The sequence below is a fragment of the Doryrhamphus excisus genome, chromosome 15, assembly GCF_030265055.1.
Source record: "Doryrhamphus excisus isolate RoL2022-K1 chromosome 15, RoL_Dexc_1.0, whole genome shotgun sequence".
NCBI lineage: Eukaryota > Metazoa > Chordata > Actinopteri > Syngnathiformes > Syngnathidae > Doryrhamphus > Doryrhamphus excisus.
In genome coordinates this window covers 15220751-15236762 of record NC_080480.1, presented here as the reverse complement: position 1 = coordinate 15236762, position 16012 = coordinate 15220751, and the positions used below count along the sequence as shown (strand labels likewise).

At 41.1% G+C, this 16012-nt stretch overlaps 2 protein-coding genes across 2 annotated transcripts in view; both read left to right on the top strand.

The window, feature by feature from the left end:
- LOC131103447 (inactive phospholipase C-like protein 2) overlaps positions 1-10531 on the top strand; it is a 128012-nt gene extending 117481 nt beyond the window's left edge. The window contains exons 26-27 of the mRNA XM_058049739.1: positions 4353-4462; positions 7968-10531. Coding sequence (XP_057905722.1) covers positions 4353-4462; positions 7968-8372 — 515 coding nt within the window. The 3' untranslated portion in view covers positions 8373-10531. The remainder of the gene's footprint in view (positions 1-4352; positions 4463-7967) is intronic.
- A 2358-nt stretch (positions 10532-12889) lies between these two features.
- Positions 12890-15707, top strand: hcrt (hypocretin (orexin) neuropeptide precursor). The gene is made up of 2 exons (XM_058049738.1): positions 12890-13255; positions 15345-15707. The coding sequence occupies exons 1-2, from the start codon at positions 13112-13114 to the stop codon at positions 15705-15707; spliced, it is 507 nt and encodes a 168-aa protein (XP_057905721.1). The 5' UTR covers positions 12890-13111.
- Positions 15708-16012: the final 305 nt, after the last annotated feature.

Genomic DNA, 16012 nt, shown 5'->3' with positions numbered 1-16012 from the left:
TTCCTACGACATTTAATACGAACACAGAAATGTTTTGTAAACAACATTAATAGAAGGAATGAATTGGAGTGAGGTTCCCCAGGCTGACCCAAGTTATCATGTCATTAATTCTACACCCCATCGTGGAAAAATTACCATTAATAATAGCACCAATAAAATCTACATAGTTGATTAATTAACGTATAATTGATTGTCCAAAAATGTGTTCAAATCCCTCTCCCGTGTTCTCACACAACGTACACATTGTTAGGTAATCTGGTTGCACAGAGAAGGCGGAGTGTCGGACCCTCGGGGGGCCTCAGCTGCATGTCACACATAAATGCACTTTACTTAGCGCCTACTCACAGCCGCCTAAGCGCACCTGCCCCCCCTCCCTCCTCAATAAAAATACATGCCTGAATCTATTTACACAAAGCTACAATGTCATATTAGTGTCTGAATAAGGAGAATTAATTATATGCTGAGCGAATGCAGTCGATGAGGTGCCCGTTGCCGCATCCGCCCAAAGCCACCCAAACGATGGGCGGTAGCCGGGAGGGGGGGGGGGGGGGGTAAAATGGAATAAGTCCGTGTTCCCCCAGCATGACATGCTTTAACACAGCCTTCTTTCACTGCAGTAGATAACAATCAAGGGTTAAACAAGGAGCGTATTCATTCTGTTGGACATGCATTATTAAAAATAATAATTAGCATGAAGATGAATGATCCTTTCATAGCCGTGCTTACATGAGGACGCTTTGTCTTGTCATGTGTGCGTGTCGTGGTCACTCGCAGTCTCTGCCGCTACGTTTAATTTGGCCAGTGAGGACGTGTTGATGAGAATGGAGAGGTGTTGGATGATTTACCCAACTACCCCCCCCCTTTCTGTCCCCCCCCCAAGCTCAAAGGCACGATTGAAGCCTCGCCATCACTCACACATTTAACAGGATGGGACATGGACAGCTGGGGTGCACACTGGGGGCTCCTCCAGATGCTACCTCCGGTTTGTGTGCATGTCCGTGCTTGTGGATGCACACGGAAGCAGAGCTTGGGGGGAGGGAAGGGTGCTTATCTGGCTTGCAGACACGACCATATAAGGAAGTACACCCCTCTGTGATGTCACAAAGGGCAGTTTTACCAAGCGTTATTCGCCATCCTAAACTTCTTTCAGGTGGTTAGCGCGCACACCTCACAGCTAAGAGACCAGGGTTCAATTCCACCCTCGGCCATCTCTGTGTGAAAATCTCGGTAGAAAATGAATGAATATTTAAGCATTATTAGAGCCCTCTAGACATGAAATAACACCCCTATATTGACTTTTAAACTCGTATTACCCAAATTTGTAAATAAAAGAAAATAAAACCTTTTAGGGGCTGCACGGTGCTTGAGTGGTTAGCGTGCAGACCTCACAGCTAGGAAACCCGGGTTCAATTCCACCCCCGGCCATCTCTGTGTGAAAATCTTGGTAGAAAATGAATGAATATTTAAGCATTATTAGAGCCCTCTAGACATGAAATAACACCCCTATATTTTTTTAGTTTGCATGTTCTCCCCGTGCATGCGTGGGTTTTCTCCGGGTACTCCGGTTTCCTCCCACATTCCAAAAACATGCTAGTTTAATTAGCGACTCCAAATTGTCCATAGGTATGAATGTGAGTGTGAATGGTTGTTTGTCTATATGTGTCCTGTGATTGGCTGGCCACCAGTCCAGGGTATAAAAAAAATCTCCTCTCATTCCATGTGGAAGTGGTATTTTTAATGATTTTTTTTTTTTTTGCTTTTATGTGCTTCTTCTCAGGCTGCATGGCGGACGAGTGGTTAGCACGCAGGCCTCACAGTTCGGAGACCCGAGTTCAATTCCACCCTCGGCCATCTCTGTGTGGAGTTTGCATGTTCTCCCCGTGCATGCGTGGGTTTTCTCCGGGTACTCCGGTTTCCTCCCACATTCCTAAAACATGCTAGGTTAATTAGCGACTCCAAATTGTCCATAGGTATGAATGTGAGTGTGAATGGTTGTTTGTCTATATGTGCCCTGTGATTGGCTGGCCACCAGTCCAGGGTGTACAGGGGTCAGTAGGTGTCTATTAAGTTACATTGCAAGGTGTAAAGGTGACTATAGGGGTGTTATTTCATGTCTAGAGGGCTCTAGTAATATTCATTAATTCATTAATTCATTAATTTTCTATCGCTTATCCTCACGAGGGTGGCAGGGGGTGCTGGAGCCTATCCCAGCTGTCTACAATCAGGCGAGAGGCGGGGTACACCCTGGACTGATCGCTAGTCCAGCCAATCACAGGGCACATATAGACAAACAACCATTCACACTCACATTCATACCTATGGACAATTTGGAGTCGCTAATTAACTTTTTTTGGAATGTGGGAGAAAATCCACACATGAACATGCAAAATTCCACACAGAGATGGCCGAGGGTGGGATAGAACTCCGTGAGGTCTGTGCGCTAACCACTCGACCACCGTGCAGCCAACATTTGTATTACAAATGAAACCTTTCATGCAAACATACATGCTAAACCAACCTTTGTTATGAAAACTAATATTCTTAGCATAGGTAGTACATTTTACTACAAATCCACAACAATTTAGCAACATATCGCCGTTACGCTCGCTATTGAGGCTGTTATCTCCCGGCAAGCTTAAGCCTGTCTTACCTCCCTCCCACAGCCGAGCTTAGCTCAAAGGCCCGATTTAATGAAGGGGAAAAAAAGCATCTTTGTGACATAAACCTCAGATGCTGCACAACATGAGATGATGTTTATGGCTTTAAAGGACCAATTACACACTCGGTTGTGATAACGGCCATGCATCTCCCACTTTAAACACGCCTGCAGAGACTTGCCCCCCAAGGTCACAGTTGCGGTTGATTTGTGGCTCGGTGTGTCATCCGCATTGATTTGTATCGTACACTTACTGGAAATTGAATTGTGTAAATTTTGCCAGAATCTCGTCTCCGGTGTGCTTCAAAAATATTCGTCCCCTTGAGGGTGAAGATACATTTATATCAAGTCGGATTGGGTGCTTCGGAGATTAATCCAATCCGTGTTCATTGTGTGAGCTTTAAGTCTAATAGCTGCTGCCTTCCTAACTTATTAGTTTACACCCCCCCCCCCACCCTTTTCGACTCTTCCCTGCGGCAAGACCCCCTCCGCACTGCTCCGTCCTTCTCGCTCTGATTGGAAGCCACTTGATAGCGATTCCATTAACACGGAAATCCGAGGGATAAAGATGTCCCGGTTTCTGTCTGCCTTTTGTAAGGTCATTGTTGGCCAGGAAAATCTCTGTCATCATATTCCGGCATGGAATTGGACGCCGTCTTCCATGTGCCAACCACACAATCTAATGAAATCTAATACAAGAACAGAAATAAAACCGCAATATGTTAATTATTGCGGTTGCAGTTTTTTTCCCAATATGAATTAACTTGAGAACAAATATGCACATTAGCACTTGGTAACATCATCAAACGTTACCTTTATGTATTACTACACAATATAAGCATTTGAGTACAAATATGAGGTGAAATAACGTAAAAAATACTGAATAAGTAAATCTCTGCAGCGTGGGAGAAAGTTGGCACACACACATAACTGTGATGCGTTCAAGGACGAGTGAGAAGGGTCGCTGCTCACCAAAACACAACAACATAAACATGCAAAAACTGCAGGAATTTTTTATCTGAATATAATTTGATGCCGTTATTTACAATTTTTTTTAAATTTAAATAAATTAAATTTAAATAAAAAATAAATCAATAATAATTTTAAAATACATTTTAAAATATTTTTTTAAAATAAAAAATAAATCAATAATAATTTTTAAATACATTTTAAAATATTTTTTAAATAAAAAATAAATCAATAATAATTTTAAAAATACATTTTAAAATATTTTTTTAAATAAAAAATAAATCAATAATAATTTAAAAATACATTTTAAAATATTTTTTTAAATAAAAATAAATCAATAATAATTTTAAAATAAATTTTAATTTTTTTTTAAAATAAAAATTTAAATAAAGTTTTCTACCCACTCCCACATGGCCTCCCCTCCTGAGGACCCCTCCTGCTCTATATGATATCTAATTATATGCATGGTACAAAGTACCTATAGCAAAAATGTGAATCAAAGATCATCTATACAGTAAGAGAGCTCTGTTGTTTTCAAGGACCGACGACAAAAGCATTGGCCAAAGATCCTCTGCGAAAGAAGCACTCTTTTTTTTTTTTTTTGTCTCCACTGTTAAAACACTATTCAAAGATCCTTTATATGACAAAAGCACTCTCCCTTTATTTTAGGTGAGTACTGGAGTTTTTAAGGAGTTTTTTTTTTTACCTACTCTGTATTTACATCCAGGTCTGGACTTCCACGAGGACCTCCATCGCATCGGCGCAAAAGAAGGTCTGAAAGGTCGTAAGCTTCAGAAGGCCATGGAGAGCTACGCGTGGAACATCACGGTTCTCAAGGTGAGACTCGAACAAAACAATCCTGGTCTTTGAACTCACCATGACAAGCTTATAAACTGTTGTATTAGTTACGTATGTAGACGCTGCCGTCTTATCCATGCTTCTTGCGTGGTGTCCTTGCCCCCCCCCGTCTCCTCACCCCCGGGGGCTGTGACCAAGAGGTTGCCCCCACTGCTTTTATGAATGCCGCCCCTTGATATATGAAGAGATAAAGCACCACATGCTGTTCAGGCACTCGGCTGCACAGAGGGGGCGCTCGGCTAAGTGAAGACGACAGAGCAGCCAGGATATTTTTATCTCCAGCACATCACCCTGAAATCATTTAGTCTTGAGTGGAGGAGCTCCTTGGCCGGATGCCACAGAGATGGATGCTTCTTTTTTTTCAATAAAATATACACAGTATCTTTGGAGTTTATTTTTACATTGAATTGATATTGAAAAATAAATAGTGTTATAATTCCCCATAGGATAAAGTAAAGAAATGCTGCACTATTAAAGAAGCATTTCATTAATGCTTCAAATGTTTTACAGCATGTTCTCCCCGTGCATGCATGGGTTTTTTTTCCGGGTATTCCGGTTTTCTCCCACATTCCAAAAACATGCTAGGTTAATTAGCGACTCCAAATTGTCCATAGGTATGAATGTGAGTGTGAATGGTTGTTTGTCTATATGTGCTTTGTGATTGGCTGGCTACCAGTCCAGGGTGTACCCCGCCTCTCGCCGCCCGAAGACAGCTGGGATAGGCTCCAGCACCCCCTGCGACCCTCATGAGGATAAGTGGTAGAAAATGAATGAATATTTAATCATTATTAGAGCCCTCTAGACATGAAATAACACCCCTATATTGACTTTTAAACTCTTATTACCCAAATTTGTAAATAAAAGGAAATAAAATCTTTTAGGGGCTGTATGGTGTACGAGTGGTTGGCACACAGGCTTCACAGCTAAGAGACCCGAGTTCAATTCCACCCTCGGCCATCTCTGTGTGGAGTTTGCATGTTCTCCCCATGCATGCGTGGGTCTTTTTTTCCCGGGTACTGCGGTTTCTTCCCACATTCCAAAAACATGCTAGGTTAATTAGCGACTCCAAATTGTCCATAGGTATGAATGTGAGTGTGAATGGTTGTTTGTCTATATGTGCCCTGTGATTGGCTGGCCACCAGTCCAGGGTGTACCTCACCTCTCGCCCACAGACAGCTCGGATGAATGAATGAATATAGTGAGGGACGACTGTATTTGTTTATACCAATCATTCTACGTAGGAACCTACTGTAACAAGCATTCCAAAACATTCCCACTCTGCTTTATTTGATCCCCGGAAAAGCATCAGCTTGTCTGTAATTATTATTAGAAAATATATTTTTTTCACCCAAAAACTGCCAGTGCGGCCTTGTCCAAAACAAACTATCCTGTTTTTAAACGTAGCGCTACCACATCAATTGTCGAGCTGTGCGGCAGCAAGTCTAAAAGGAGTAGAGCGAAGCAATTAAGAATAATTGTGTCTATTTTTAAGAACAATGCCCATTAATGGTTCTTCAGCAGCATCTTTAAGACAAATGACCAGCTTCCATTACTGAGAAGGTCTTATTTGTGCAAACAAGGAGTGGGGAGGGGGATTAGGGATTTAATGAGGATAAAGTGGTAGGATTTTGCCCCCCCCACACCATGAATGACCACAGGCACCCAAATAAGCGGGTCTCGATGGCTCTCTGGCAGCTCAGGCCGAGCCTGCATGTCTTATTTTATGCCCGGTGAGTCACGACTTACATAATTTGTGTTTTTTTTTTTTTTTTTTTTTTCATTTTTCAAAAACATGACTTATTCATGCTCGCGTGTCGGAGAGACTCATGTGAAAGGCCACCTGCAACCTTTTTCTACTCATCGTGCTTGGGGTCACAATGACATATTTGACGTGTTAGCTTCAACACGTCTGGCCTGTCGCGGTTCACTCTGATGAAGCATGGCGGTGAAGTAAAACACTCGCAGTTTGGAAGGCTTGATGTGACAGGAGCGAAGATCCACTCGGGGGTATCTCTGGGTCAATGCTGACCTGCGAAGGCCTGCATAACTTTATGTAAACAGTCAGCAGAAATATTGAAACATTATCACTACATGGAGGATGAACTGGAAAAGGGCCAAAGTCATTTCATTTAATGGGGTAATACTGCCCTCTGGCGTATTTTGACTGTAATTACATTTTCATACATTTCATTATTTAAAGCTGAGAATTATTATTTATTCATTCATATTTTTTAACGCTTATCCTCACATGTGTTGCAGGGGGTGCTGGAGCCTATCCCAGCGGTAGCTGAGAATTAAAAAAAATCAAAATCTGAGAATTTTAAACAATAAGTATACAATACTTATACACTAAGTATATTACAACAAGACAGCAGCAACAGAATTTAAAATTTAATTTCCGCGGAATTCTAGGAATTCTTGTCTTGTTGTCGCCATGATCACTATTTAGATCTACTATCTACTTAGACTTCAAATACTATACAATCGTCCCCTCGCTACATTGCGGTTCCAACGCCGTCTGGGTTTTCGAAAAAAAAATTATGAACGAATGACCGCTGTTTTGTAGTATTAGTGGTACTATGTAGTATTGTGGTCACTAGACATCAGTACTGTTACACCGATGACATACAACAATATGCCGTGTCAGCCACGGCATGTCCGATATGACATAATGAAGTTCTCCTCCCATTCCGTGTGGAAGTGGTTGTTTTTGTGAAACTTCTTACATACTTGTTTAACTTAATTAATGATTTGGAGTGCATGAAAAAACACAGGTCTTGTTGACCATATGGTTATTATTTAAAAAAATAATAAGTATATTACAACAAGACAGCAGCAACAGAATAATACTAGATACTAGCATTAATACTGCGTAATACTGCGTTGTAACATGCATGACTTCCACACCCACTGTGGACATTTTAATGCGCATGCAGAGGTAGATAAAGCTGCCAGTAAATGCCAGATTGTCAGATTACAATTGAATGCATCACATAATCAGTTCACAGTTCCACATGTCCAAAAGGAGTAGGAAGAAGCAAAACTTATTAAATCCTACCCCTCCATCTGGTACTTTTACAATGAATAACTGTTACATTTGTTCACTTCCTGCTTTCCTAATATAGTTTAGGTTTTACCTGCCAATAAATGCCACTGTTTTTTTTTTCGAGCCTGGCGGTTGGTTTTCAGATTACAATTGAATGCATCACATAATCAGTTCCCAGTTCCACATGTTCCAAAAAGGAGTAGGAAGAAGCAAAGCTTATAAAATCCTACCCCTCCATCTGGTACTTTTACAATCAATAACTGTTACATTTGTTCACTTCCTGCTTTCCTAATATAGTTTAGTTCATTTTTTTTTTATTAATTTTTTTTTTTAATTAAATTTATTTTAATTAATTTTTTTAACACAATAAAACACATTTAACTGAATAGAGACTTTAATTTTAGAATGTGTGATTTTTTTTCTCCCGTCTGATCGCAGGGCCAAGCGGACCTGTTGAAGCACGCAAAGAGCGAGGCCCTAGACACCCTGCGTCAGATCCACTGCGCGGCTCAATCCTGTGGCCTCAGTAAGAACGGAGCCTCCTCCCCTCAGCCGCAGCCTCTTCATCTCCACCACCATCACCACCACCAGCTCCACCCTCTCCAGACACAACAGCATCACCCTCAGGCCAAGACCCCTTCACTGATGCCCCAGTCTCAGACTCAATCCCAGATCGGACCTCCTCATTCCCCGCTCACACCCCTCCCTCTGCTTCAAAGTGTTCCAAAACCCCCAGCGTATAATCCTCCACCGGATCTACCCCAGTTCCATAGAGCGGCCAGACCTATGGACTCCATCTTGGAGAAGGAAGCGTTCAGCAGTGATGCCGCGGGAACCTGCTGACCCGCAGCCTGTATCCACAGAGACGCCAAGGGAACGGACGAGGGAGAAAGTATGGAGGAAGCGGCGAGCGAGGACGGTAAAGAAAAGGCTGAGGAGATGATGATGATGATGATGATGATGGCGACGGCGAGGAAGGGTCGTCGCGTGAGAAGCGAGACGCAGGTTTGAAAGGTTAGCGTGGGAGAGAGAGCTGACAAAGACGATGAGATCAGATTGTCCGTCGTCATGCATTTGCATTTTAGTCCATGTCCACACAGACACGCGTGTTTTCAGACGCGTGTTTTTTTTTCCACAGGGAATGACGAGTCTCGTTTGTTTCTCTTTTATATATTTTTTTATTACCATAAAACATGAAAAGGCTGTGCAGGCCATGTCATATTTTGGCATCATTAATTATCACTAAAGGCAAGTTGTAAACATAACATACTGTATAAAAAAAATAGAAAAAAATTGAAAAAATAATCAATAAATGACAAAAACTTTTGTAATTAATTGATTTTTTTTTTTTTATTTATTATTATTGATTTTTAATTTTGTAATTGTAATTTTTGTAATTAGCTAACATTTGGTAAAAACGTATATTCATTCATTCATTTTCTACCACTTATCCTCACGAGGGTCACGGGGGGGGTGCTGGAGCCTATCCCAGCTGTCTTCTTGGGGCAAGAGGCGGGGTACACCCTGGAGGGTGAGGCCTGCTCGCTAACCACTCGACCGCCGTGCGGATATTTTACTAGTTAGAGCGTCGAAAATGTGTTTACTACCTCCTAAATATGGCTTTTAACACTATTAGAGCCCTCTAGACATGAAATAACACCCCTATAGTCACCTTTAGACTTTCATTCATTCATTTTCTAAAGCTTATCCTCACGAGGGTCATGGGGGGGTGCTGGAGCCTATCCCAGCTGTCTTCTTGGGGCGAGCGGCGGGGTACACCGTGGACTGGTGGCCAGCCATTCACAGGACACATATAGACAAACAACCATTCACACTCACATTCATACCTATGGACAATTTGGAGTCGCTAATTAACCTAGCATGTTTTTGGAATGTGGGAGGAAATCGGAATACCCGGAAAAAAAAAACACGCATGCACGGGGAGAACATGCAAACTCCACACAGAGATAGCCAAGGGTGGGATTGAACCCGGGTCTTCTAGCTGTGAGGTCTACGCGCTAACCACTCCCCTGCCGTGCAGCATCAAAACGTATAGCGAATCTAAAATTTGATGAATGCGAAATTCTAGGAATCTAGTATTAGTAGTACATATGTAGTATTGTGGTCACTAGACATCAGTACTGTTACACCGATGAGATACAACAATATGCCGTGTCAGCCATGGCATGTCCGATATGACATAGTAAAGTTCTCCTCCCATTCCGTGTGGAAGTGGTTGTTTTTGTGACACTTCTTACATGTGTTGTTTAACTTAAATAATGATTTGGAGTGCATGAAAAAACACAGGTCTTCTTGACCATATGGTTATTATTAAAAAAATAAGTATATTACAACAAGACAGCAGCAACAGAATAATACTAGATACTAGCATTAATACTGCGTAATACTGCGTTGTAACATGCATGACTTCCACACCCACTGCGGACATTTTAATGCGCATGCAGAGGTAGATAAAGCTGCCAGTAAATGCCAGTGTTTTTTTTTTTTTGACCAAGGCGGTTGGTTTTCAGATTACAATTGAATGCATCACATAATCAGTTCCCAGTTCCACATGTCCAAAAAGGAGTAGGAAGAAGCAAAGCTTATTAAATCCTACCCCTCAATTTGGTACTTTTATAATCAGTAACTGTTACATTTGTTCACTTCCTGCTTTCCTAATATAGTTTTTTTTATTTTAATTAAATTTATTTTAATTTTAATTTTTCTAACACACATTTAAATGAATAGAGACTTTAATTGGAGAATGTGTGATTATTTTTTTTTGTGTGTGTTTTCCTCGAATGCAACCCAACGGTTGGGCGTCACAGCGCCACCTGTTGCCATGGCTACCAAATGCACTGCCTCGCGTCATTTTTTTTTTTAATCAAATACCGGTGCCTGTGTGGACGTCGCTTTAGTTTCATGTTCCTCGTTGTCTTCTTCAGCTCTCTCCAAAGTTCTCCCTTGTCTCTCCATCTTGGAGCGACACTTTTTTTTTTTTTTTCCAAGCACCTCCACTTTTTATCCTCTGTGGGTACAGGCTGCACCTCATGACTGCTTTTTGTTGGGATCACGATATGCCTTCGGACACGCCTTCATTTTTTTTTTTTTATTTCTACACATTTTTGGGCTTTTTCTCTTTTCTCATTCTTCTTCACAACATTTTTAAACATAATTGTTTCCGGGAGTGGCACACCCGCCCCCAGAGAGGTTTCAGCCTCTCACTCCAGGAACTAAGCCCAATTTCCCTATTTTGTTGCATTAACATTTTTTTTCCCAACCATGAAAAATGATATAAACTCATTTTTCATGAGTTCTCCACCAGGTGGCGATGTTCCCCTATCATCCACAACTGGAAATCTACCCTTTAAATGTCAAGGGTCACCACAGAGTATCGTGAATCTAGATGTAAACTCATTTCAAATGTAAGAAGGGATGATATATATATATATAGATATATAGATATATAGATATATAGATATATATATATTACCATAAGTACGGGTGTACACATGAATGATTCTAATTATTGTTAGTTGTATGGATATTCAAAGTATTTTTGAATTATTAATTCCACATGTGTGATTGTTTTGGACACCGGGAGGGATTTACGGGTTAGCGCCACAACGCCAGCGTCCACAAAGGTAATAATAATAATAATAATGATAATAATTTGAAAGAGGCGTGTCACTGCAAAATGAGTGTGGATTCTGTCATAGCGACCCATTAAAAGTGGTGTCATTGTTTTTGTCGTCTTATTATTCTTATGATCGATGCATCGTTTATGTTTGTTGATATGTTGTTTCTTCTTCAGGCAATGATGCCGCAAATGCTTCAATTAGAGGCCTCCGCTCAAGTAGACGCCGCGCCGTAATTAAACTCTGAGCGCGCCCGGTCCACTTGAATAAATAAGCCCCCCACCCACTTGAAATAGAAGTGTGACATCTAATACTGCTCTGTCTCTTTAGCAGTCATTAACACAGTACATAGGGAAAAAATAAAACTCATTCATTTCATTCATTTTCAAACCGCTGGAGCCTATCCCAGCTGTCGAGAGGCGGGGTACACCCTGGACTGGTGGCCAGCCAATCACAGTGCACATATAGACAAACAACCATTCACACTCACATTCATACCTATGGACAATTTGGAGTTGTCAAAAAGTTGAAAACCCACGCATGAAGGGAAATTGAACTCAGGTCTCCTAGCTGTGAGGCCTGCGCGCTAACCACTCGTCCGCCGTGCAATTCGATGTAGGATTCCTTATTTATAAATGGAATATTTTACTAGTTAGAGCGTCGAAAATGTGTTTACAACCTCCTAAATATGGCTTTTAACACTATTAGAGACCTCTAGACATGAAATAACACCCCTATAGTCACCTTTAGACTTTCAGTCATTCATTTTCTAAAGCTTATCCTCACAAGGGTCACGGGGGGAGCTGGAGAGGCGGGGTACACTCTGGACTGGTGGCCAGCCAATCACAGGGCACATATAGACAAACAACCATTCACACTCACATTCACACCTATGGACAATTTGGAGTCGCTAATTAACCTAGCATGTTTTTGGAATGTGGGAGGAAACCGGAGTACTCGGAGAAAACCCACGCATGCACTAGGAGGACATGCGAATTCAGAGAATCGAACCCAAGTCTGTGTGGCCAACATGCTAATCACTCGTCCATCGTGCGTCTATACCACAACATAAACATTTATTCATTAATTTTTTTACCGCTTATCCTCACAAGGGTTGCGGGGGGAGCTGGAGCCTATCCCAGCTGTCTTCGGACGGAGAGGCAGGGTACACCCTGGACTGGTGGCCAGCCAATCACAGAGCACGTATAGACAAACAACCATTCACACTCACATTCATACCTATGGACAATTTGGAGTTGCTAATTAACCTAGCATGTTTTTGGAACGTGGGAGGAAACCCGGAGTACCCGGAGAAAACATGCAAACTCCACACAGAGATGGCTAAGAATGGGATTGAACTCAGGTCTCCTAGCTGTGAGGTCTGCGCGCTAACCACTCGACCACCGTGCAACCCAGAAGAAAAAATTGTTTTCCAAAATATATTACAATTATTGTGTATTATTGCAGTAATGGCCCACAATGTTAGATACACTTGCCCAAATGGCTATAGGATCATGGCGAGAGTTGTTCCTAATATTTTTATGTTTATTGAGAGTCCGAAAATTATCGTTACAAATGCAACACCTTAGTTGTTCCAAAATAAATAAGCTGCATAATGTTTCCACTAGCTATTTAGGATTTATCCCAATGATGAACAAGAGAGCCTAATTAGCTTTGCTATTCAACAAACGTCTTTTACAAGCTGATAAAGGGCACGGCTTATTATTTGTGTCACCATTAGCTAATGAACGCGTCTCCATCACAACCACCCCCCCACACCCCCCATCAACGCTATGTCTTAATAAGCCGCCGGCGTGCCACCACAAAGACATACCTGGATGCGAACAAAAGCTTTCGTCGTGGAGATGACCGCAAATGAATGGCAGGGAGATGAGCAAAAAAAAAAGAACACAGTTCCTGTGTCACGCTTAGAACGGGCCCCGAATGACGTCCCGATTGCATGTGCTGAGACGGGATATAAAAGGCCCCCCGTTCGTTTCCCTGCGGAGGATGAAAGCGCAGATGCGTGCCTCTTGCAGACCGCAGAAGATGAGGTGGTTCACCCCCAAATTGCACTCATCTAACAAGGTAAGATGGCGTTTTCATTTTTATGCTAATGTTTTTTTTAATGTATTTTTGTACGCAGTATGTATATACACACGTATACAGTATAAGTGTGTGTGTGTATTTATTCTGTACAGTATGTGCATTTATGCATCTATTTATGCATCTATACCAGGGGTGGGTAAACTACGGCCCGGGGGCCACATCCGGCCCGCCAAGTGTTTGAATACGGCCCGCCCAATCTTTCCAAAGTATTTCATTTAAACTCAACATACAACCTGGCATCATGGCCTGAGCCAACCTTTTGATGGTTTTATTGATGGTTTTTTGACATGGTCTGTTGTTTACAAAGTGCTCCTGAAAAAAGGGACACAAGCACATAATAATAATAATAATAATAATAATAATAATAATAATAATAATAATAATAATAATAATAATAATAATAATAATAATTATTATTATTATTATTATTATTATTATTATTATTATTAGATTATTAGATTATTATAATTATTATTAGAACTATTATGATTATTATAATTATTATATTAATGCTAATTATTATATTAATTATATATAATATTATTGTTATATTTGCATATTTTACATAATAATAATATAATAATTATTATTTTTATTTTATTGTAATTATTATAATATTTTATTATTTTTAAAATATTTAAATAGAAATATAAAATAATAAATAATAATAGCAGATTGCATGACAATTTCACAGATACAATAATACCAGGTGGACTGTTACGTGTAAAATATATAGTCTGCCCCCCCCCCCCCCCCCCCCGTAAATTTTGTCATATCAATGCGGCCCGCGAGTCAAAACGTTTGCCAACCCCTGATCTATACAGATACTAACATGTATATGTATATATAAAACACATTCTGGCGGCACGGTGGTCTAGGGGTTAGCGCGCAGACCTCACAGCTAGGAGACCAGGGTTAAATCCCACCCTTGGGCATCTCTGTGTGGAGTTAGCATGTTCTCCCCGTGCATGCGTGGGTTTTCTCCGGGTACTCCGGTTTCCTCCCACATTCCAAAAACATGCTAGGTTAATTGGCGACTCCAAATTGTCCATGGTCCATGGTACTCACATCCAGGTATGAATGTGAGTGTGAGTGGTTGTTTGTCTATATGTGCCCTGTGATTGGCTGGGTGTACCCCGCCTTACGCCCGAAGACAGCTGGGATAGGCTCCAGCACCCCCGCGACCCTCGTGAGGAAAAGCAGTAGAAAATGAATGAATGAATGAAAACACATTCTTTACACATTAAGAATGTATGCAGTATACTGTATTGTACTTACAAATTGTATAGTTACACAACATCATATCTTGTCAAAGTGTCTGTTGCTAATAAATGATATACATGCATACATTAGTACTGTTCCACTAATGAGATACAACAATATGCCGTGTCTGCCACGGCATGTCCGATATGACATAATGAAGTTGTCCTCCCATTCCGTGTGGAAGTGGTTGTTTTTGTGAAACTTCTTATATACTTGTTTAACTTAAATAATGATTTGGAGTGCATGAAAAAACACAGGTCTTTTTGACCATATGGTTATTATTAAAAAAAATAAGTATATTACAACAAGACAGCAGCAACAGAATAATACTAGATACAGCATTAATACTGCGTATTACTGCGTGTAACATGCATGACTTCCACACCCACTGTGGACATTTTAATGCGCATGCAGAGGTAGATGAAGCTGCCAATAAATGCCAGTGTTTTTTTTTTCCACCCTGGCGGTTGGTTTTCAGATTACAATTGAATGCATCACATAATCAGTTCACAGTTCCACATGTCCAAAAGGAGTAGGAAGAAGCAAAGCTTATTAAATCCTACCCCTCCATTTGGTACTTTTACAATCAGTAACTGTTACATTTGTTCACTTCCTGCTTTCTATAATACAGTTTAAGGTTTTTTTTGTTTTTTTTTGTTTTATAATGTACGAGGTGATATGAGCATACAATGACATAATGGTTACCATAGTAACTGATATAGTGCTATATATAGCACATCATGACATAAAGTAACAATGAAGTATAGTTCAGTTAGTACTTACCTTTGTTTCCCCCCCCCCACAGAAGGTCCTTGTTCTTCTTCTGCTTTTGCTGCACTCCCAGGCGTCGCTCTGCGATGCCCACACCGTGTCCAGCGAGTGCTGCAGGCAGCCCTCTCGCCCGTGTCGCCTCCACCTGTTTCTGTGCCGCTCCGGCGGGACCGCCACGGTTGTGTCAGGCGACGCCTCAGCCGGCATCCTGACTCTGGGCAAGCGCACGCAGGACGAGCCAACCTTCCAAAGTCGCCTGCAGCAGCTCCTCCACGAGTCCACGGACCGCTCGGCTGGCATCCTGACCATGGGAAGGAGGGCCCAGCCGGGGGTCAAAGGTCACTATGCTGCGTTGGCGCCCCCGTCGTATGTCACCGTCACTCCTTTGCCTGTTTGATGTGCAGCAAAGGATACTGGGACTTCTTATAAACACGACTGTATGACAGTGTAATGTAATATTGTACATAGTGTGTCTTACATGGAATAAAATGCAACACTGGCGTCATATCATTATTCATATTTTATTGCAACCAATGATGTTACATTTCTTATTTTCATATTACGTGCACATACATTCTCTAATGCAATAGCTCTATATAAAATACCCACACATACAGTTTCCATTTTCATTGCGTTTGTATTATATTATGATTGACAGCTAATATTTTTCCTATTGTGTATGTAAGATAATCAATATATAAT

What these genes read in the sequence shown, in the direction of transcription:
- hcrt (XM_058049738.1), top strand. Translation starts at nt 13,112, where the DNA reads ATGACGTCCCGATTGCATGTGCTGAGACGGGATATAAAAGGCCCCCCG. An exon ending in AATTGCACTCATCTAACAAG is followed by an intron (nt 13,256 to 15,344) that starts GTAAGATGGCGT and finishes CCCCCCCCACAG; the next exon opens with AAGGTCCTTGTTCTTCTTCT.